Source organism: Schistocerca cancellata, chromosome 4 (assembly GCF_023864275.1).
Source record: "Schistocerca cancellata isolate TAMUIC-IGC-003103 chromosome 4, iqSchCanc2.1, whole genome shotgun sequence".
Taxonomy (NCBI): Eukaryota; Metazoa; Arthropoda; class Insecta; order Orthoptera; family Acrididae; genus Schistocerca; species Schistocerca cancellata.
Genome location: NC_064629.1, coordinates 729,413,688 through 729,436,010, shown reverse-complemented (window position 1 = coordinate 729,436,010; position 22,323 = coordinate 729,413,688). Strand labels below are relative to the sequence as shown.

Here is a 22,323-nt window from a genome sequence, read left to right as displayed (position 1 = left end):
TGTCCTACCAACCGATCCCTTCTTCTAGTCAAGTTGTGCCACAAGCTCCTCTTCTCCCCAATTCTATTCGATACCTCCTCATTAGTTATGTGATCCACCCATCTAATCTTCAGCATTCTTCTCTAGCACCACATTTCGAAAGCTTCTGTTCTATTCTTGTCTAAACTATTTATCGTCCATGTTTCACTTCCATACCTGGCTACACTCCATACAAATACTTTCAAAAATGACTTCCTGACATTTAAATCTATACTCTATGTTAACAAATTTTTCTTCTTCAGAAACGCTTTCCTTGCCATTGCCAGTCTACATTTTATATCCTCTCTACTTCGACCATCATCAATTATTTTGCTCCCCAAATAGCAAAACTCCTTTACTACTATAAGTGTCTCATTTCCTAATCTAATTCCCTCAGCATCACCCAATTTAATTCGACTACATTCCATTATCCTCGTTTTGCTTTTGTTGATGTTCATCTTATATCCTCCTTTCAAGACACTGTCCATTCCGTTCAGCTGCTCTTCCAAGTCCTTTGCTGTCCCTGACAGAATTACAATGCCATCGGCGAACCTCAAAGTTTTTATTTCTTCTCCATGGATTTCAATACCTACTCTGAACTTTTCTTTTGTTTCCTTTATTGCTTGCTCAATATACAGATTGAATAACATCGGGGATAGGCTGCAACCCTGTCTCACTCCCTTCCCAACCACTGCTTCCATTTCACGCCCCTCGATTGTTATAACTGCCATCTGGTTTCTGTACAAATTGTAAATAGCCTTTCGCTCCCTGTATTTTACCCCTGCCACCTACAGAATTTGAAAGAGAGTATTCCAATCAACATTGTCAAAAGCTTTCTCTAACTCTACAAATGCTAGAAACGTAGGTTTGCCTTTCCTTAATCTTTCTTCTCAGATAAATCATAGGGTCAGTATTGTTTCATGTATTCCAACATTTCTACGGAATCCAAACTGATCTTCCTCGAAGACGGCTTCTATCAGTTTTTCCGTTCATCTGTAAAGAATTCGCGTTAGTATTTTGCAGCTGTGACTTATTAAACTGATAGTTTGGTAATTTTCACATCTGTCAACACCTGCTTTCTTTGGGATTGGAATTATTATATTCTTCTTGAAGTCTAAGGGTATTTCACCTGTCTCATACATCTTGCTCACCAGATGGTAGAGTTTTGTCAGGACTGGCTCTCCCAAGGCTGTCAGTAGTTCTAATGGAATGTTGTCTACTACGGGGGCCTTGTTTCGACTCAGGTCTTTCAGTGCTCTGTCAAACTCTTCACGCAGTATGATATCTCCCATTTCATCATCATCTACATCCTCTTCCATTTCCATAATATTGTCCTTAAGTACACCGCCCTTGTATAGACCCTCTATATACTCCTTCCACCTTTCTGCTTTCCCTTCTTTGCTTAGAACTGGGTTTCCATCAAAGCTCTTGATATTCATGCAAGTGGTTCTCCTTTCTCCAAAGATCTCTCTAAGTTTCCTGTAGGCAGTATCTATCTTACCCCTAGTGAGATAAGACTCTACATCCTTACATTTGTCCTCTAGCCATCCATGCTTAGCCATTTTGCACTTCCTGTCGATATCATTTTTGAGACGTTTGTATTCCTGGTAAAGGAAGCCTCTGAATTGGCAAATTATTTAAGTGGTGCTCCAATATAATAATAATTTCAGAGTCAACATCTATAAGTAGTTTATTAACTTTATCTCTAATACCTCTTATATTTTGATGAACTATGCTAATTCCTTTTCCACTTCGAAACCTGACCCTCTGAAGGTGAGTCCTTAGAGCGACTTCCTTTAAGGGGCTCCGGAAAGGCTCAAAATCATGAAAAGTTCAATTTTTACTTTTTTGCGTTTTCTGAATCTGCAGACTATTACCTTTTAATAGATATATAATTTATTCAATTCCGAAGACTACAACTATTTTTAAATTTTTTTTGAAATGTGTTCTACATGGGGGTGACCCACTGTGGCGCTGTTAAACTGCTGTCAAATGGTGTTATTATTAACGTCCGTGTTCATCAGGTACATTTTAGTGATGTGAGATAAAGTATGTGTTGTGGCTAACCTGTGATGGTTCAATATATATCGCTGGTGTGATTGTCAATTGTTTCATGTTTATTTACTCTGTTGTTATCTCAAAAATATTCGTAATTAATTCTGTTTCTTGAGTCTCTGTTTTGTTGAAGTATAATAATGAGTAAAAGTAAAGTTATTAGAAATCCTCTGAAGGCTTTTAAGAAAAGGAGAAATGTTGGAAAGCCAAAGGTATGTGTTATTACTGTAAACAATAAAGACGATAACCAAGTGAGTGAACCTAAGCTCTCAAGTACACCTGCCCATAGCAGTCAAAGTGGGAAAGAAAATACTTCACAGAAGAAGCTTGGTTCAATGAGTGAAAACTATGAATGTTTTATGGGCGAATCGGATGTGAATGAAATATTTGATATGTCGGTTCTCAAAGGAATTTTTTCAAACTGTGTAAGATGTATTCATTGTAGTGAAGTTGGTCTGGAACTCTCCATAATAAAGCACGTAGGACTTGCTAGTGAAATACAACTGAAATGTGATAAGTGTTCATACATGACCACCTTTTGGAACAGTGTTGCAGTAACTGCAACTGAAGAAAATGGTAGCAAAATCTACGAACACAACATTAGATTTGTTTATTCCTTGCGTTCAGTTGGTAATGGTGCTACTGCAGGTGTAATTTTCTGTGGCATCATGAATCTTCCAAATCCCCCAACCAAGTTTACGACCTATAATAAATTAATAGGGTCTAAAGTAGAAGATGTCTGTATAGAATCTATGAAGAACGCTGTGGAAGAGGCAGTAATGGAAAATAATGGTAACAGAGATTTGACTGCAGCGTTCGATGGTACCTGGCATAAAAGGGGACACACATCTCTTCATGGTGTAGTATCTGCCACCAGTATGTATACAGGGAAAGTTTTAGATGTAGCAGTAATATCAAAGTATTGTAGATGTCCACAAAAATATAAAGGTACACATGAAAATAATTGCAAAGCTAACTATAGTGGCAGTAGTGGAGGAATGGAAGTGGCTGGTGTTGCCAGTATATTCCAGCGTTCTGAGGCGTGTGATAAAGTGCGATATGTTAATTACCTTGGTGACGGTGATTCTAAAAGTTTCAAACATGTTCAAGGACTGAAGCCCTATGGTGATGATGTAGTAGTGCAGAAATTTGAGTGTATTGGACACGTACAGAAGCGAATGGGAACAAGACTTCGGCGACTGAAAGCTTCGTACAAAAAACAAAAACTCAGTGATGGTAAAGGGTTGGATGGGAAGGGAAGGTTAACTGACAGTGTAATTGACAAAATACAGAACTATTATGGAATGGCTATTAGGCAAAATACACAAAGTGTCGACGAAATGAAGAAGGCTGTTTGGGCTCTTTTTTTTCATACTTCTTCAACCGATAAAAATCCCCAACATAGCTTGTGTCCCAAAGAAGAAGACAGTTGGTGTAAATATAACAAAGGATTGCTAACTGGTGAAGTGTACACTCATAAGCATAGTCTGCCTCATGCAATAATGGAGGTGATAAAACCTATTTTCAGAGACTTAGCAGCACCTGAACTGTTGAAAAAGTGTATTCACGGAAAAACTCAAAACCCCAATGAAAGTGTAAATAGTGTTATATGGTCGAGAATCCCCAAGACTGTATTTGTTGGAATAGAAACACTTCACTTTGGTGTGTATGATGCTGTTGCGACTTTCAATGATGGCAACATTGTAAGGTGCAAGGTATTTAGAAATATGGGAATGAAGATAGGTTCTAACATGGTACAAGCGATGCTTGCTTTAGACAAGGAACACCTTCCGGCTGCAGACAGGGCTGTAAAGAGTCTAGAAATACAAGCAAGAGTAAACAGGAGGAGGAACAAGATGAAGCTGGAGGAGGAGTTTGCAGAGGATGAAGATAATCCATCCTATGGACCTGGAATGCACTAAAAAGTTAATCCAATCTTTGTCGCTCAATTCCCAAAACTTTTATTTTCTCATACTAATTACATGTTTTCTAAGGATCTTCCAAGCATATTTGTTTCAAACTTTCAGTAAATGTTACACAGTACCTTCTGCATAATTTAACACAGCCTTCTTCCAAAAAACTTTATATTTTTGAATATATAAATAAAAAATTGCAAAAAAATGTTGTGAATTTTCATTACAATTGAAAAAAAAATCATCTTTAATAACTGAACTAAAATTTTGTAAAATCCCTGTGTTAAGTTGTAGCCCATATTCCAATAAATAATCTGTAAAAAGTTCAACTTCCTACCTCAAATACTTTGTGAGGAAAGATGTAATTTATAAGCGTTATTTTAACATTGCAAGTATAGGGCGTTCCGGAGCCCCTTAAGCAGTTATACCTATCAGCTCACTTCAGTCTAAAGAAGGTGCGGCTCTAACACCAACTACTACAGGAATTTTTCCATGAGTGATCCCACCACCACCACCCACTCCCCTTCCCAAACCTATGACCTTAGGACCTGCATGGTCAGACGAGTCAGAATCTGGCCATTTATGTCCTAAGGTCATATAACCACATTTAAATGCACTGAAGACAGCTGTTCAATAGCTGAAATCTAGATTTCCAGTAAAAAGATACATCGGATTTGCAACTTACTGCTGGATCCCATCTCCTTTTTTGGAAATTTAACATAAATTGCAAGCTCAAGAGTCATATAAAATTGAAAATTTTATACAGATCCATGAAACCATGTGTGTAAAATATTTATGAAGTAGTAAAATATAAGAAAACACATCACATTATATGTTGGAAGTTGATGAAAGTTAACAACAAGATGTGCGAGTAAGGTACTTACATTGTAAAGAAAAACTTTTGCAATTAAAAAAGCACAGGTGCCTGCCGTTGATATCTGAAAATAAAATGTATCTTATAAAATGACTTGTGGCTAATAACATTCTAAGCAATGGAGAAACATGAAGAGGTACTTACTGCTATTACACACCAGTGTCTGATGTACAACAAACCATAAAAAAGAAGAAGAACAACAAATCTTGAGGCAGCAGCCATCTGCAACAAAGTAAAGAAAACCACATGTAGGAGCTTAGAGACATGAAAATTGTTATGGAAAAGTGAATACTTCACTAATTTGTCCACCACAGAAACAGTTACATCTGATAGCCATCAAATTTTCAAGAAAGTAAAATTAGAAGTGATTACACCAATTTTCTTCCATATCTGATCATCATCTTCCATAAATATGGAATTGTCACACACATATTGATATAATCTTATTAGGTTTTCTTGGCAGAATTTATTTATGATGTATTTTCATATGTTCAACAGGGCTGTCGATTACTTTCTTATGTATAACATTTCAACAACCAACTCAGTCATCATATTCAAGTGCCATGAGCTGTGCTATTATGTGTACTTGCTGCCTGAACTCCAACCAGGCTGTGAAATATTGATGGTGTAGCACTGCTAGTTACAGTTGAGTTCGACTCCTGGTACTTGCTGTGCTCTTTGATCCCCATTTGTACAGTGCTGACATTATTATACTGTAAACTGCACATTGTTGCAGTATTTTCAGTTCTAGTGGATGAGATGGCCAGCAAACAATTAATAAATTGAATTCCAGACCCCCACTCCTTGTCTGAAATGAAACCTTTGTCCCAGCTTATTAGATTTCTAACATCTTTTTTTTTGACAGACTCCTTAATTACACTGCCCTAGAAATTTGGCATTTGTACCACAAAACTGGGCTCATCATATTTCTTTTTATGATTATATTCAAGGCAACACTCGGTGACAGCTGATTTACTTAGTTCTTTTATTCAGGTGTGCTACTGATGTTCCCTGCACCGCTTCTCAATTGTTCTAAAGTCTGCCCCAGGTCTGATGTCACACATTCACATGGAATACTGTATACATACACTTCTAGGAAACTTAGGTAATCTTTAATATTACGAAGAGGATTTTTTACCTTTGTTGACAGGAGTGAAATACATTGGATGCCATATTTCCATAGGACCTCTTAGCAACAAATAAGCCTGAGCTAATAATGGTCATCGAAACAGATACAGGGGTAAGCGAACACAGGGTTGTTGTAGTGAGACTTAATATTGTAACTCCCAAATCCTCCAAAAATAAACAAAAAATATACCTATTCAAAAAAGAAGATAAAAATTCACTTGATGCCTTCCATAGAGACTATCTCCACTTCTTTCAAATTAACACTGTACCAGTAAGCGTACACCAGATGTGGCTTGAATTCAAAGAAATTGGTGATCTTTTGCAGAAACCTGAAATTTAGTGCAGATTTCGAAGAAAGATTCTTGTAATAGTTTCCACAATCAAATGGTCTCAAAACCTGGCAGAAAATCTGAAGATATTTGGTCATATGTAAAGTATGCTAGCAGCAAAACACAATCAATGCCTTCTCTGGGCAATAGCAATGGAAATGCTATCGATGACAGTGCTGCTAAAGCAGAGTTACTAAACACGGCCTTCCAAAATTCCTTCACCAAAGAAGACAAATTAAATATTCTAGAGTTCAAATCAAGAACAGCTGCCACCACGACTAACATAGAAATAGATATCCTCAGAGTAGAGAAGCAATTTAAATCACTTAATAAAAGCAAGTCTTCTGGTCTACACTGTATACTAATTAGGTTCCTTTCAGAGTATGTTGATGCAATAGCTCCATACTTAATGATCATGTACAACCTCACTCGACGAAAGACCCGTACCCAAAGACTGGACAGGTGACACCAATATTCAAGAAAGCCCATATCATTAACATTGATTTGCAGCAGGTTTCTGCAACATGTATTGTGTTCAAACATTATGAATTACCGTGAAGAGAATGATCTATTGACACACAGTCAACATTGATTTAGAAAACATCGTTCTCTATTTGTAGGACTGATCTCTCTATTTGTCAGTAAGGATCATCACTGAAAGGAAACAAAATTTTCTTGATGTCCATGTGTGACAATAGGACCACAGAATCACCCTTGGTGGCTGGCTGATACACAGTTTCCTTTCGTCTCAATGCTTCTTGTTCTATCTTGGATACATTACATCTATGCGTAGGTGCTTTCGTTAGTGCTCTACAGGTTCTGCCATAGAGATGTAGCCTTAGCAGTGGACGAGATAACAGGCTTCCTACTTCTAATATAGTGACATCCAGATCCGTGGCCTTGTCATCGTTCACAGAATAGTAACTCATTTTCAGATGGTTGGATTTGTTGCTTCAAATCCTTTCCTTCTCACTTAAAATACGTAATAGTTTCATTATTTGAAAAGCTGGACTACTATTATTACAATTTTTAATCAGTGGTGAGTGACATTTGAGGGAGAAGCAAGGTATCTGGTAGAAGCAACTCTTCAAGTGCCACTGTAGATCAGCATTAGTGACTGAGGTGGTGATGGGATCTTGGATACTGGTATATGAAACATGTATGTGAAAGACAGTATGCAATCAGTGGGTGAAGTGTTAGAAGTATCTGAATCCATTTATACAAAGAATATTCTCTTTTTCAATTTCAGCATTTAAAACTGTTTTCTCAGCACAGATACTGTACACATTACTCCCACATGTATGACAAATTTCAAAAATTTGACGTGAAAAACATATCATGCATTATTCATAACCACAAACTTTGCACGACAATTTGGATCACAGTAGCAAATGAAGTTGGTACAGCTTTTGTGGTTTGTCAGAGAAAATTGTCCAACAGGTCTGATTAATCTTGCTTTAATATAACAAAGCAACATATCAAATATGAGTAAAATGGAAGCTATTGATCAAAAATTGCAATTTTCTATTACTCGTGCAAAAGAAAAAAAGCTTGTTATAGACTTATAAAGAAAGGAAGATTAGGATTTAACATTTCAGCAACAATGATGCCATTATTGACTACACACAAGTTCAGTGAAGAAGATTAGAAAAGGATATTGGTTACGTCCTATTTGAAGAAACCATTCCACTATTGGCCTTAATCAAGTTTGGATTTAAGGAATAAACTAAAGCAAAATAAGAATGAGAGATGCTTGTTATACACTGTTGTAGATGTGTGATCTTCAGTCTGTAAACTGGTTTGATGCAGCTCTCCACACTACTCCATCCCTCGCAAGCCTCTTCATCTCTGATTTACTACTGCACCCTACATCAATTTGAAACTGCTTACTGTATTCATCCCTTGGTCTTCCTCTACAATTGTTCCCCCCCCCCCCCCCCCCACACACACACACACACACACACACACACACACACACACACACACACACACACACCCCTCACCACCACCAGAATTTCCCTCTATAAACGAACTGACGATTTCTTCTGGCTTCAGTACATGTCCTGTCATCTGATCCCTTCTTTTAATGAAGTTGTGCCATCAATTTATTTACTTATTTTTGTCCATTTTGATGCAGTGGCTCTTCGCTACTTGTTATACATTATCAGGATACAAAAATGATCACATGTACAAGAAAGAAGAAAAAAAAATTCCCTGGAGTTTTCCCAAATTTCCCCATTAAAAATACACTTTTTCCCGGCTAAAAATACACTAAATCCCAAGTGAAAGTAATTTTTTTTTTCATGTTAAGTGACAATATACTTCCATACAAAACAGCAAAACATCAATCCTTTGAGTGGTAAAGGTTCTACACACCGGCTTAGAGCTTCTCACATTTGAACAAAAAAAACGTGTGTTGGAAAGATCTTTGAGGTGCGCCAACACATACACTTCATATTTTTATATTACAGAAATATAAATATGAATTCTACCAAGTACAGCATTGGTAGCTTCCAAAGCACTGAAATTGAGATTGTGATGTGTTTTTGTTAGTCATAGTTTGTGTCATGTTATCTTGTCAGCCAATGACAGCAGATATTCAGAGTATTAGGGCATGTGATGTAGTCTGCCATGGCAACAGCATTGTTAAGTACAACGAACACGAAAATAGGAAAAGTTTATGCTTAATAGCTACAAGAATATCTAAGATTTCACATATAATATTGGTCATCAAACTTTTTTGCTATTTTTCCCCGACAGTGTGGTTAGGCAGTATACTAAGAGTACGGCTTAAATTGCAGCAGCTGAATATCTGTGACATGTACAACTGAAAATTTTATTGCTGTGCACCAAAGGTTTCATGGATTACCTGGATGCATAAACCCTCCATCAAGCATTTCAACTTTTCCATAGAAAAGGCAATTACATATGAAATTGCTGATAGGAGGATAATTATACTTTTTGCCATTGTTATTGCATAACTGATAATCTATGAAAGAACTAAAATCAATACAAAAAACTAACCTTGAGGTTTGGCATGTGTTATCCTTTAAGATACATCAAACACAAATGTACCAGTAAAATTTTAAATAATAGCATAAATCGCTAGTCTTGTTGACCTGAAATTTTTTTATGTGACTGGTCCTCAAAGCTAAATTTTGAATGAGATTCAAATATTCCGTGATTTAAGAAATGCATCGCACATTTCACACATAATGTAATTCATCTAGCATAAAAGGACATTTACTTCCAAAGTAACATTTCTCAAACCACTATTCACAATATTTTCCCACAACCTATTAGAAATGTAAACAGTTGTGATGTCATACTCATCAAAAGCAGTTTGTTGTTATGAAGTACTGTACAGTCTTCTTCCTAAGGTCTTTGAGACAGTCTGATGTCAGCACTGAGTGCACTGTATTTTGTTACTGTAAATGGTGCAAACTTTTATTTTGATGTTAGTCTCTCATTTATGTTTTATTGCTGCAGTACTATTCTGCAGTATCAGGCTCAAGTAAAATTCTTCTTAGAATATCAGTTCTTACCAGTCAAAACTACAAAAATTTAACTAAAACTAAAACGATTTTTCCCGAATGAAAAAATTCCCCAGGTTCACCCTGGATTTCCCGGGGTGTATACACCCTGTGATAATACATAATAAACAGCTCTCATTCTTATGTTCCTGTAATCTTAACTACAGATATGATCATTATCGATAAACGTTCTAGATGGTTTTATTCACAAAACGCATGAGAGATTGTGAATTAACAAGTATTTTGTCTGAATTTATATTTACCTGCCTATACGTAATTAGTCTAGTCTTGGACCTGTAATTTGTACAGCCTGGCACATCCAAATAGCATGATCAAGATTCTTATTGCAATGTTTGCAACATTCCACCCAGGCCAACAGTAAGTACTGAATTACTGTCAGTACTTACAGTAACAAAACACTGTCAGTGAAGATCAGCTCCTCTCCCCCCTTTTCATGCTACCCATCCCACCTCTGAAAGGCGAAGTTCCTCTTAGAAATACATTGTTACTAATAACCATCTTCAGATCATTTCTATACTTACCACAATATCAAATAAGGATGTATGAATATTGTAATGAATTATCTGCTTTGACAAGGCATCAAAAATTTCATCACCAGTCAACTGAAAAAGAACAAAAAGGTCACTGTCAATCAGTTGCTGTATGTGTGCGGTTTTATTACAACTGTAGCACAATTAGTGCAAATGCTAAACATTATGATTACATTTCACCGATTTTTGTGAACCAACTGGCTATGGGACAACAAAATTTACTTTTGTATGAGAGGGAGATATGACTGACACTAACAACTGAGAAACTGCATACTTTCATGCTTCTGCAGCTGGAAAATTCTTTATGTTGCTACTAGGATACACATTGAGTGTACAAGTGAGTTTACCCAATCAAGAGGTAATGGAGTGTTAATGAAACATTATCTTGTCAAGCATGTCAAATCCAGTTTCAAAACAGATAATGAGCATGAAGTATCAATGCAACCCCTATGTGATAATACTACAGTACAAACAGCTCATCATATGTTCTGGAAAGTTTATATGTTATGTCCACCAGCTACTACTATCTCCATGTGAAATGAAACCTACCAGTTAAACATTGCTTTTAATATTAGACCTATAGCTTATTCAGACTGCTGATTAAAAAGCATTTGTTTCTTTTATTATATCTAACAATCACTGCTTTCATTTTTACGATTTGTGGTTTCAGCAGTGATGTAGAACCATATTTATATCTATAAACAAGAAAAAAATCAAAGAAACCTGAAAACATATACACACATTATAGTGTTATGGAAGGAGAAGGTTAAATTTATAATATCAAAAGTATATCGTCACTGTTACAAAATAAGAATAACAGTAAAAGAACGTACATATAGACATACAAGAGAGTAGGCACAATAAATGATGCAATCTAGTGATTAAAAATTATATTGTTACATATTAATCAAGAGTTTAAATATTTAAGATTTTACAATAAATAAAAAAATAAGAAGTTAACCCTAATTACATGCCATTCATAGCTTCTGATAAAATGACATAAAAGGAAGGATCTGTAAATTAAACATCATGAGTCACAGATTGTGAGGAATGCTAATAGACATAAAGTAACATACAATGTATATCTAGAATAGGCAAACTGTGAGAAATCAATGATTAAAATAACAATTTTCCAATTCTGATCAAATACACAGGAATCAGCATTATATTGAAAGAATTATGCAAGTATTTTTCATAACTTAACATCGAGATTACGTGTAAATAATCTGATAATATTAAAATACACATTCCACATCAAATTAATGCTATGAAAAGCAAATTTACTAGCTCCAGAGTCTACAGAATCACATGTGGTAACTTTGTAACTTTAACAAACAGCGCATAGGCCACATCAGCAAATATTCAAAATACACTATAGAGAGCATACATATGCTAAAAATAAAACTGCATTAGGTGTACATCAACAATCGGAAAAGAGCACACAAAGTGATACACAAAACCTAGGAGATTCTGCTAGGAGGCAGTTAATATTTATGATGATTGGCTGCACCACATTTTGCTTCTCTTCCAACCCACTTACTTGCTGCTACTGTTGCTGCCATGTAATACAACTGGCCATGACACAAATGCATCTTCGCCCAACAGAAAGTTATGCTACCTAGTGGACAAGCATTGTTTACTTACATAGTCCTTCTAATACAGAAATTGTGTTACACTCAGCAATGGTTTTCCACTATTTGTCTGCTCTAGATGTACATTCCAATATCATGTTACCTCATTTCTTTTATTATTCCTCACAGGCAGTAAATGATAACATGTTTTATGGCTCTTTCCTCGTATCTCATTTTACCAGAAGCAATGGATGATAATTACTTGTTCACTTCTTATGTTTCATTCAAGGAAAATTTTACTAATTGTTTTATTGCTAGATGATAGTTTGTCAGTCATAAAGGTTTTCAGTAAGTCACATCTTGTAGCTCTCAAATATTGAAGAAGAGGGATTTTTAAATGTTTAAGTCCAAAACTGCTAATTATTTATTGGCTGACTAGTTTCGAGCTTTGCTCATTTTCATAAGCGACATATTTTGTATTTGGGGTAAATTTGGTGTGGACAGTTTTTATGTCATCACACTTGAATGTAGATAAGATCTGCGTTTAAGGGATATCACAACTGTAGTTACTCCTTGCTGTAATGTATTAATGTATGAGCATAATATATGTGGATCAGATCACGCTGGATAATGAAGATACAACAATCAAGAAAAATATATATTATGCTCATACATTAACATAATACAGAAACTACAATGAAATGAATACTCCTAGCTGTGTACAGGCATTGATATAAGTCAAAAGGGACAGTTGAAAATGTGTGCCCCGTCTGGAACTCGAACCCGTGATCTCCTGCTTACATGGCAGATGCTCTATCCATCTGAGCCACCGAGGACACACAAGATAGTGAGACTGCAGACTGCAGGGACTTATCTCTGGCAAGCCTCCCGTGAGACCCACATTCGCAACTTATTGCCCCACACTATATTCATAGTGCCCCTGCCCATTATACTCATTACTCGCAGCTTTACATCACAGCTGAAACTGAAAAATATGAAAATAAAACCTGAATTGTTATCTGGTGAAATAAAAGACTAAGACTTTTTTTTTCAATCATGTCCTCAAAACAGCAATTGTCACACTTCACAAGACACAATTCAATTGAGAAGAAGGGGTAGGTGGGATTTATAGTGATACCATCATTGTGCATATGAACTTTTCAAAACTGGGCCATAAGCATAAATTTCCTGTTACAATAGCAACCAGCGCCAACAGTACTTAGTGCCAATTGCACTGGAAGCTTTTCCACTGCAGCAGAAGACAAAGATGTAACTACGACCACACTGCAAACAACTCAAATGTCTCTCTCGTTTTCTTTAATGCAATACTAGTGAAAGCTGCACTAGTGTCCAAATTTTAAGCATACTCGAGATAACTGAATGAGAGTATATTAACCAAATAGAATGTCAGAATGGTTACAGAGTAAGATAAAGCTAAATAACAAATTATTCAGAACATTAGTATTCAAAATATATAATTATAAAAGTTCTAATACCCAAGATACAAACCATAAAGTTACAAAACAGGAAAAAAACTCTTCCATAACAACAAAATAGGTAATAGGGTACATGCTTAGCCCTTGCTATTCATGTTTGGTAGCAATCTAGCAGGTTCTTTATAGGGCGGTTTGACAGCATTATCATCAATTGGTCCTCTTCCTGAGAAATAATTGTATGGAAGTTTGGATGTGTCTTCAGGAATGGCTGACATGTTATAATTTGTCTCTCCAATGCATCCCATAAGTGCTCTATAGGATTCAGATCTCACCAGCATCTCCATGTAGTTGTTACCTTCGCCTGTCAGAAGTTATTCAGACAGAATAGCTCAATGTTGGTGGGTATTCACTCTCTCACTTGTGAAGCTCTGTCAACTCGCCCAACATGATACCTCCCCACACTACAACTCCATCAATATCACCAAAAACACACACACACTATATATATATATAAAGACAAAAATGATGTGACTTACCAAATGAAAGTGCTGGCAGGTCGACAGACACACAAACGAACACAAACATACACACAAAATTCAAGCTTTCGCAAAAAACTGTTGCCTCATCAGGAAAGAGGGAAGGAGAGGGAAAGACGAAAGGATGTGGGTTTTAAGGGAGAGGGTAAGGAGTCATTCCAGTCCCGGGAGCGGAAAGACTTACCTTAGGGGGAAAAAAGGACGGGTATACACTCGCACACACACACATATCCATCCAAACATATACAGACACAAGCAGACATATTTAAAGACAAAGAGTTTGGGCAGAGATGTCAGTCGAGGCAGAAGTGCAGAGGCAAAGATGTTGTTGAATGACAGGTGAGGTATGAGTGGCGGCAACTTGAAATTAGCGGAGATTGAGGCCTGGTGGATAACGGGAGGAGAGTGTAGGCAGGTCAGTTGGTAGATCACGTGGGTGCTTTCACACGTGGCTCTGCCTTTGATTGTGTACACCTTCCGGGTTACAGGACTGGAGTAGGTGGTGGTGGGAGGGTGCATGGGACAGGTTTTACACCGGGGGCGGTTACAAGGGTAGGAGCCAGAGGGTAGGGAAGGTGGTTTGGGGATTTCATAAGGATGAACTAAGAGGTTACGAAGGTTAGGTGGACGGCGGAAAGACACTCTTGGTGGAGTGGGGAGGATTTCATGAAGGATGGATCTCATTTCAGGGCAGGATTTGAGGAAGTCGTATCCCTGCTGGAGAGCCTCATTCAGAATCTGATCTAGTCCCGGAAAGCATCTCATTAATGTGAGAAAGTCATGAACACAGTATATGAAGAAGCCATATTCATACAATATATATATATATATATATATATATATATATATATATATCCCACAATAGTCCTTTGATCATAATGATAACTACCAACTTTCTTTCTCATGAAAGTAAAAAACAACAATTCTGCAAAATGAATCAGGATTAATCAATGAAGAGTAAATTCACTGATTGATTTATACTTCCATCTCAATGTACCTGTCTTCCAAGCATTAGTGGATTTTGTTGTGGAGTTAAGGTCAGTTATCAGTTCTGTTATGGAGTAGTCACTCTCAGTCAACCTTGGTATAGTGTACAATGAACTATTCCTGTTTTTGGAACCATGTCAAAGGCTTGAAATGACGCTTTGTGGCTGATCAAACTATGGTCTGCATCTAATCTGCCTTCAATGCACATATGAACTCTACCCTACAAAACAATGTCAAAATTACTTCTCTGCAGCAAAACATAGCAAACTTTAGCCAGAAGCTACATTCAACACACATGCAAGTGCAAATATTAACAGAAGTCACAAGTCGAAGGTACTATGCTTTCGTTCCCCCTCCCCTTCCCCCCCCCCCCCCCCCTCCCACATCTACTCAAAGCAAAGTGTGCTCCTCTCCCATACAAATAGCACAATTCCAACATATGGCAAAATACTGACAGTCATTCACAGTGGTTGCTAATATTTTCTCTCTGTTATTCTCATTTCCAAAAATGCTTCAAATGGCTCTAAGCACTATGGGACGTAACGTCTGAGGTCATCAGTCCCCTAGTCTTACAACTACTTAAACCTAACTAACCTAAGGGCATCACACACATCCATACCCGAGGCAGGATTCAAACCTGCGACCGTAGCAGCAGCATGGTTCCAGACTGAAGCACCTAGAACCGCTCAGCCGCAGTGGCCGGCTTCTCATTTCCAATTATGCTTAACTTATGGACACTATCATATGATAACCAAATGCTTCTGTTATTTAGTGAGTGATATCCTTTACTCCCAAATTAAATAATTCTACCAGAACTTTCCTACCACATTTATAAAGACAATTAAGGTATTTATCACAATTATATGCACATAGTAACTACAATGAAAGATGGTGGCAAAAAAAGGGGGGAGCTCAAAGCTGCCTTCTTTTTCCCTCCAGTTTCTATTTTACATTAATGTGAGAAAGTCATGAACACAGTATATGAAGAAGCCATATTCATAACCACATGGAAGAAAAGGATAAAAAATGTTAAAAATATACAGAGTTCTGATTTAAAAGAAACTGAAGTCAAGGAATTCCTGAAATAAAGAAATACTTCAATGAAAAATTTGGCCTTAGGACAAAAATAAATACGAAAGCTAGGAAGGGTATGTAGGCGAAATCAGAAAATATGGGAGACAAACAGAACTGAAAAAAATCAAACTGACACTAAATAGAGAAGTTGTCTCCAAAAAGACAAGTCAGTGATAAAAACAAATCTCTAATATAAAAAAGAGTTAATATAATTCTATTTTGAACACAGCAGAAAGAAACAAGATTAAAACTCTATGAAAGTCAGACTTCATAGGAAGTATTTTGTAGTTTATTGCAGCAAAGATGTGCAAAAATTAAACTGACTGTTATAACACAAAATAATAAATGCATTAATGTGGTGCTGTTTGAGAAGAGCACTTACATAATGAATATGTAATGACTGCATACATTGTGTACAATTATCTTATGTATTTAGGTTGTACTGAAAGAAGCAGAAGGAAACAAACAGTAGAGAGAGACAAATGTTGGTATACATTATGCAGATTACTGTCTGTGAGCACAAAGGTGAAAGTACTGGTTTAAGTTACAGGAAAAAAAAGAAAGTAACACACAAAACTGCAAGAATTCTTTGCAGCTTCAAAAATTAATTCTTCATAACATTTTGCTTAATATTGAATATCATACATGTAGGGGATTAAATGCAAAAAAGTTGTCCTTCTACATAAAAAAGACAGGTGTAAAACTGTTTTTAGATATAAGGATACCTACAGAAAGATTCATGTGAATCTTAATGGTATAGACACAAGTTTCTGTTTCACAGCAGCAGCATCTACATCTGTACTTTGCAAGCCACCTTACAGTGTGTGACAGAGTGTACTTCATGTACCACTGTTACTTCCCCTATTTCCTGTTGCAGCTGTGATTAGTGCATAGGGAGAACAACTGTATGTAAGCCTCCATATGAGCTTGAATACCTTTAATTTCACCGTCATGGTTTTTTTCACATAACATACATAGGAATGTACAATATCAGAATGTTTAACACTAAAGCACGGTATGATGCACAGTACCATGTCACATCTGCCACTAGAGTTGGATGAGCATTTCCGTGACTTCTGTGCTTAATAATTGAATGTATGATAAATCCCCAAGTTCTCCTTTGCATCTTCTCTCCTCAGTATTTGGGAGGCAAGTAGGAAATGTTTCTCTGTGCTCTCTGGGATGAAAATGGAGATATATGGCAGTTGCGACCACAATGCACTGATTTTTTGACTTCCGTTACAATATCAAGCTGACTTGAGCAACTGGTTACAGCAACATATGAGTCTGTTGGACAACATGATCTGCATAACACTATACACACACACACACACACACACACACACACACACACACACACACACACACACACACACACGTTAAATATGAGGCCATACAGTCAGTTACTTTAGGTTTTCTTATTTCACAAAAATAAAAATGGAAAACAACTATGTTTATTTGCTTACATCAGGTCGAAGCAAACTATAATGGTTACACACAATTAAATTTACAGTATTCAGTTATGACACGCAAAACCGGTTTTTCATCATGAACAATAAGTTTTTGGGTGCAAATCTACGATAGTTGTAACTTGTAAGACAAATGCTGCTTTTTTTTTTTTGGCTCTTCACAATAGTAGCCATGGAAAGATATGTATTGTTAGTCATCTAAAACTAGATGGAAGCTTGATGAGCAAGATGCTCTAACTGTTTGGAAAGAGAATCATGTCACTGAGAGAATTTTGGATGGTGTCTAGAATCTTCAAGATTATCTTTATGTTTCTTTTCCAACTTGAATCATTCTGGTCACTAACAGTGAGCACAAAAAAGTTACATAAAAAAACTGTCTAGCCGTGCCCACATGCATTAAATGAGCAAAATCATATCAAAAACAAAGTAGTACATGCTAATATATTTTCAGTACAATGAAAACAACAAAATAATTACCATTATACATATTAGCCACATCAAGACAGTGAAGAGGAGATCAAAAGTCACAAATAAACAGAAGAATCTACGCACAACTGACATGCGTCCATCTTGTCGTATACCTGTCACTAAATCTGTGGATGACAGGTGTTCAGCTTGCGTATTTATACTGTAATCTGCGAAAAGAAAGCAGACAATTACTGTTGCAACAAATGGAATTGTGCCTCTCTGGATTAACAGGGTTTTTTCCCCACAGTTAAAGATGTTTACATTTTTACTACACAAAGCAACATTTCTCATGCAATAACCAGGAAATGGTAAACATATATATATATTGAAAAATATAGCTGTAATAATAATGATTCACATAATTAAACAATATGAGGGATCTAAAAATTAGTCTTAACACAAAATTTTACTAACACATAAGTAAAAGGATCTGTACACTAGACTGACTGGTTATATTTGGCACTATTAAACTATACTACTTCACATATAAAGGAATTTTTCATAACAAATAAACCAAATCTGTGAAATACAATGGACAAACTTCTAATGTAAGAAGAAAATCAAATCAAAATAATAAACTTGGATAAGGACAAAAAGCGAATTTTATATAAGATAGATTACACAAACATAATGCAGCACCCATAACACAGTTTGAATAAAAATGAAAAAAATCAGAAGCAGTTACGTTAGTATCACATCACTAATCAGACTGCAGTCATTTAGATGGATTTAATTTAAAAAGGATAGTACTACTAGGATATAGTACTTTACAATTGCGGGGCAATAACATAATTTCTATAGCCATTACTATTTTGCAGTAATGTAATAAGCGGCTCCTACAACAATGTTGTAGAGATCGCTTTATCAGCAAAAATTTCCTGCAATATAAAATTTTTCCAATTCTAACAAACTGTTCAAAGTGGCAGCAATCAATTGTGTTCCAATATTCTTGCTGAACATAGTAATAGTACTGTTGGGAAGACAACAACAAAGTGTTATCTGAGTGATTATGATGGATGAAGGTCACTAAAATTTTAGTACAACACAGGTACTACACAGCAGCTTTTGCTATGGTATAAGCAGATATTCCTTACAAATTTTTCTTGATCTTTGCATATCAAATATAGTATTAGCCCTTAAGATCGAGTAGATACTTAGGAAATTGTACAAGTAACAACTGGCTAGAAGAACTAAATCAGACCAGAAGTGATGCTTTCACAGAGGAAACATAATAACTAGGACTGAAGTTATGTGATGCAAACCAAATCTCTCATATTTTTACAGAATGTCACTGGCTGCACTTACATGTGTGAGTTAACTCAAGGTTTAAGAAGATAAGCACTTATCAAAGGAGGGAGTGAGAGGCACATGAATGGTATAATAGTAATAGCTTTAGATGTAGATATTGTTACATTTAGTACACGGGTGATAAACTTCAAGCACTTCCAAGGCAGCCAGTAACTGTTTATTAATTACAAAAACTTGTGAAATTTTAAGATTAAATTCACCTACCTAATTTTGGTTTTGTTTCTTTACTATTAATTAATATTGTATTTTAATAATTTTTGATACTAATATAATGTTCCTTTCTTCTAAATTAAGAGTTATTGGCTACCATGGAGGTGCATGAGATTTACCAAGCTTGTACCAGTTGTAACTATACCTCCAACTAAAATAATAATAATAATAATAATAATAATAATAATAATAATAATAATAATAACAAATGAAGAACAAAAAGGCTGTTGCAAAGGAGCACGAGGATGTAGCAACTGATAATAGATGCAGAGGTGACACATCAAGCTAAAACTAAACAAAGGTCTCTACACTACGCATACATTGATTACCAAAAAGCTTTTGATAGTGTACCCCACTCATGGTTACTACAAATATTGGAAATATACAAAGTAGATCCTAAATTGATACAGTTCCTAAACATAGTAATGAAAAATTGGAAAACCACACTTAATATCCAAACAAATTCAAATAATATCACATCACAGCCAATATAGATTAAGCGTGGAATATACCAAGGAGACTCATTTAGTCCTTTCTGGTTCTGCCTTGCTCTGAACCCACTATCCAACATGCTAAATAATACAAATTATGGATACAATATTACTGGAACATACCCACACAAAATCACACATTTGCTATACATGGATGATCTAAAACTACTGGCAGCAACAAATCAACAACTCAACCAATTACTAAAGATAACAGAAGTATTCAGCAATGATATAAATATGGCTTTTGGAACAGACAAATGTAAGAAAAATAGCATTGTCAAGGGAAAACACACTAAACAAGAAGATTACATATTGGATAACCACAGCAACTGCATAGAAGTGATGGAAAAAACAGATGCCTATAAATATCTCGGATACAGACAAAAAATAGGAATAGATAATACAAATATTAAAGAAGAACTAAAAGAAAAATATAGACAAAGACTAACAAAAATACTGAAAACGAATTGACAGCAAGAAACAAGACAAAAGCTATAAATACTTATGCTATACCAATATTGACCTACTCATTTGGAGTAGTGAAATGGAGTAACACAGACCTAGAAGCACTCAATACACTTACACGATCACAATGCCACAAATATAGAATACATCACATACATTCAGCAACAGAAAGATTCACATTAAGCGGGAAGGAAGGAGGATGGAGATTTATCGACATAAAAAACCTACATTATGGACAGGTAGACAATTTAAGAAAATTCTTTCTAGGACGAGCAGAAACTAGCAAAATACGCAAAGCAATCACTCATATAAATACATCAGCTACACCACTGCAATTTCATAACCACTTCTACAACCCTTTAGATCACATAACATCAACAGATATGAAGAAAGTAAATTGGAAAAAGAAAACACTACATGGCAAGCACCCGTATTATCTAACACAGCCACACATCGATCAAGACGCATCCAGCACATGGCTAAGAAAAGGCAATATATACAGTGAGACAGAAGGATTCATGATTGCAATACAGGATCAAACAATAAACACCAGATATTACAGCAAGCATATTATTAAAGATCCCAATACTACAACAGATAAATGCAGACTTTGCAAACAACAAATAGAAACAGTAGATCACATCACAAGCGGATGTACAATACTAGCAAATACAGAATACCCCAGAAGACATGACAATGTAGCAAAAATAATACATCAACAACTTGCCATACAACATAAACTAATAAAGCAACATGTTCCCGCATACAAGTATGCACCACAAAATGTACTGGAGAATGATGAATACAAATTATACTGGAACAGAACCATTATAACAGATAAAACACCACCACATAACAAACCTGACATCATAGTCACCAATAAAAAGAAGAAATTAACACAAGTAATCAAAATATCCATACCCAATACAACAAATATACAGAAGAAAACAGGAGAAAAAATTGAAAAATACATCCAACTGGCCGAGGAAGTCAAGGACATGTGACATCAGGATAAAGTTGACATCATACCAATTATACTATCAACTACAGGAGTCATACCACACAATATCCACCAGTACATCAACGCAATACAGCTACATCCAAACTTATATATACAACTACAGAAATCTGTAATTATTGATACATGTTCAATTACCCGAAAGTTCCTAAATGCAATGTAACATATACCGTACAGTTAAAAGGAAGTCACGCTTGATCAAGGTCCGCGTCACTTTCCATTTTTAACCAGAAATAATTTTCCATTTTTAACCAGAAATAATGTCTGAGGAAAGGATAATAATAATAATAATAATAATAATAATAATAATAATAATAATAATAATAATAACAATAATCGTTTGTGCATGGACCCCTCTGATATGAGCATATCACAGTAATCCATGAGTTTATGCATACCTGTGTGAGTTACCAATATTATTTTGGACACCTAGCCTTAAAATTTCAGTTTACATCACAGAATTTCAATCCTAGTTACTATGTTTCCACTGTGGAAAAATCATTTCTAATTACTCTCCTAATATGAGTTAGCTGATCTATCCAACTGATGTGTGGATGATTTCCTGAGCATCCATTTGGCCTTAAGGACTGATAGTGGTGCAGCTGTTTCTTTGATATGCAATTTGTGATAGAGTTACCTTCAGTCCACAAATTTGGTTTCTACAATTTTTATTTTTTTACTTTTTTGTCAAGCTTTGATGAAATTTTCTACAGTGCCTCTCTTACTGGAAGTAGGGACACTCAGAACAACAACTGCTGGGACTTTCTTCTCCACGTACATAGATAGGTACAACACTATCCCCTGTTTGAGTCACATGTTTGGCATGTGAGCCAGGACCTATCTGAAGTAGAAAACGTACTGCACAAAATTAGTATGTCCTTAACACTTG

The 22,323-nt window shown here is 35.8% G+C and overlaps 1 protein-coding gene across 3 annotated transcripts in view; it reads right to left on the bottom strand.

Annotated features, from left to right (window-relative positions):
- Positions 1-22,323, bottom strand: part of LOC126184579 (steroidogenic acute regulatory protein-like) — a 143,869-nt gene that overhangs the window by 79,680 nt on the left and 41,866 nt on the right. For all 3 annotated transcript variants that reach the window (XM_049927010.1, XM_049927011.1, XM_049927012.1), the window contains 4 exons: positions 17,952-18,109; positions 10,393-10,473; positions 5,005-5,082; positions 4,871-4,924 (listed from right to left, as the gene is read on the bottom strand). In XM_049927010.1, the coding sequence (XP_049782967.1) occupies positions 4,871-4,924; positions 5,005-5,082; positions 10,393-10,473; positions 17,952-18,109 (371 nt within the window). The remainder of the gene's footprint in view (positions 1-4,870; positions 4,925-5,004; positions 5,083-10,392; positions 10,474-17,951; positions 18,110-22,323) is intronic.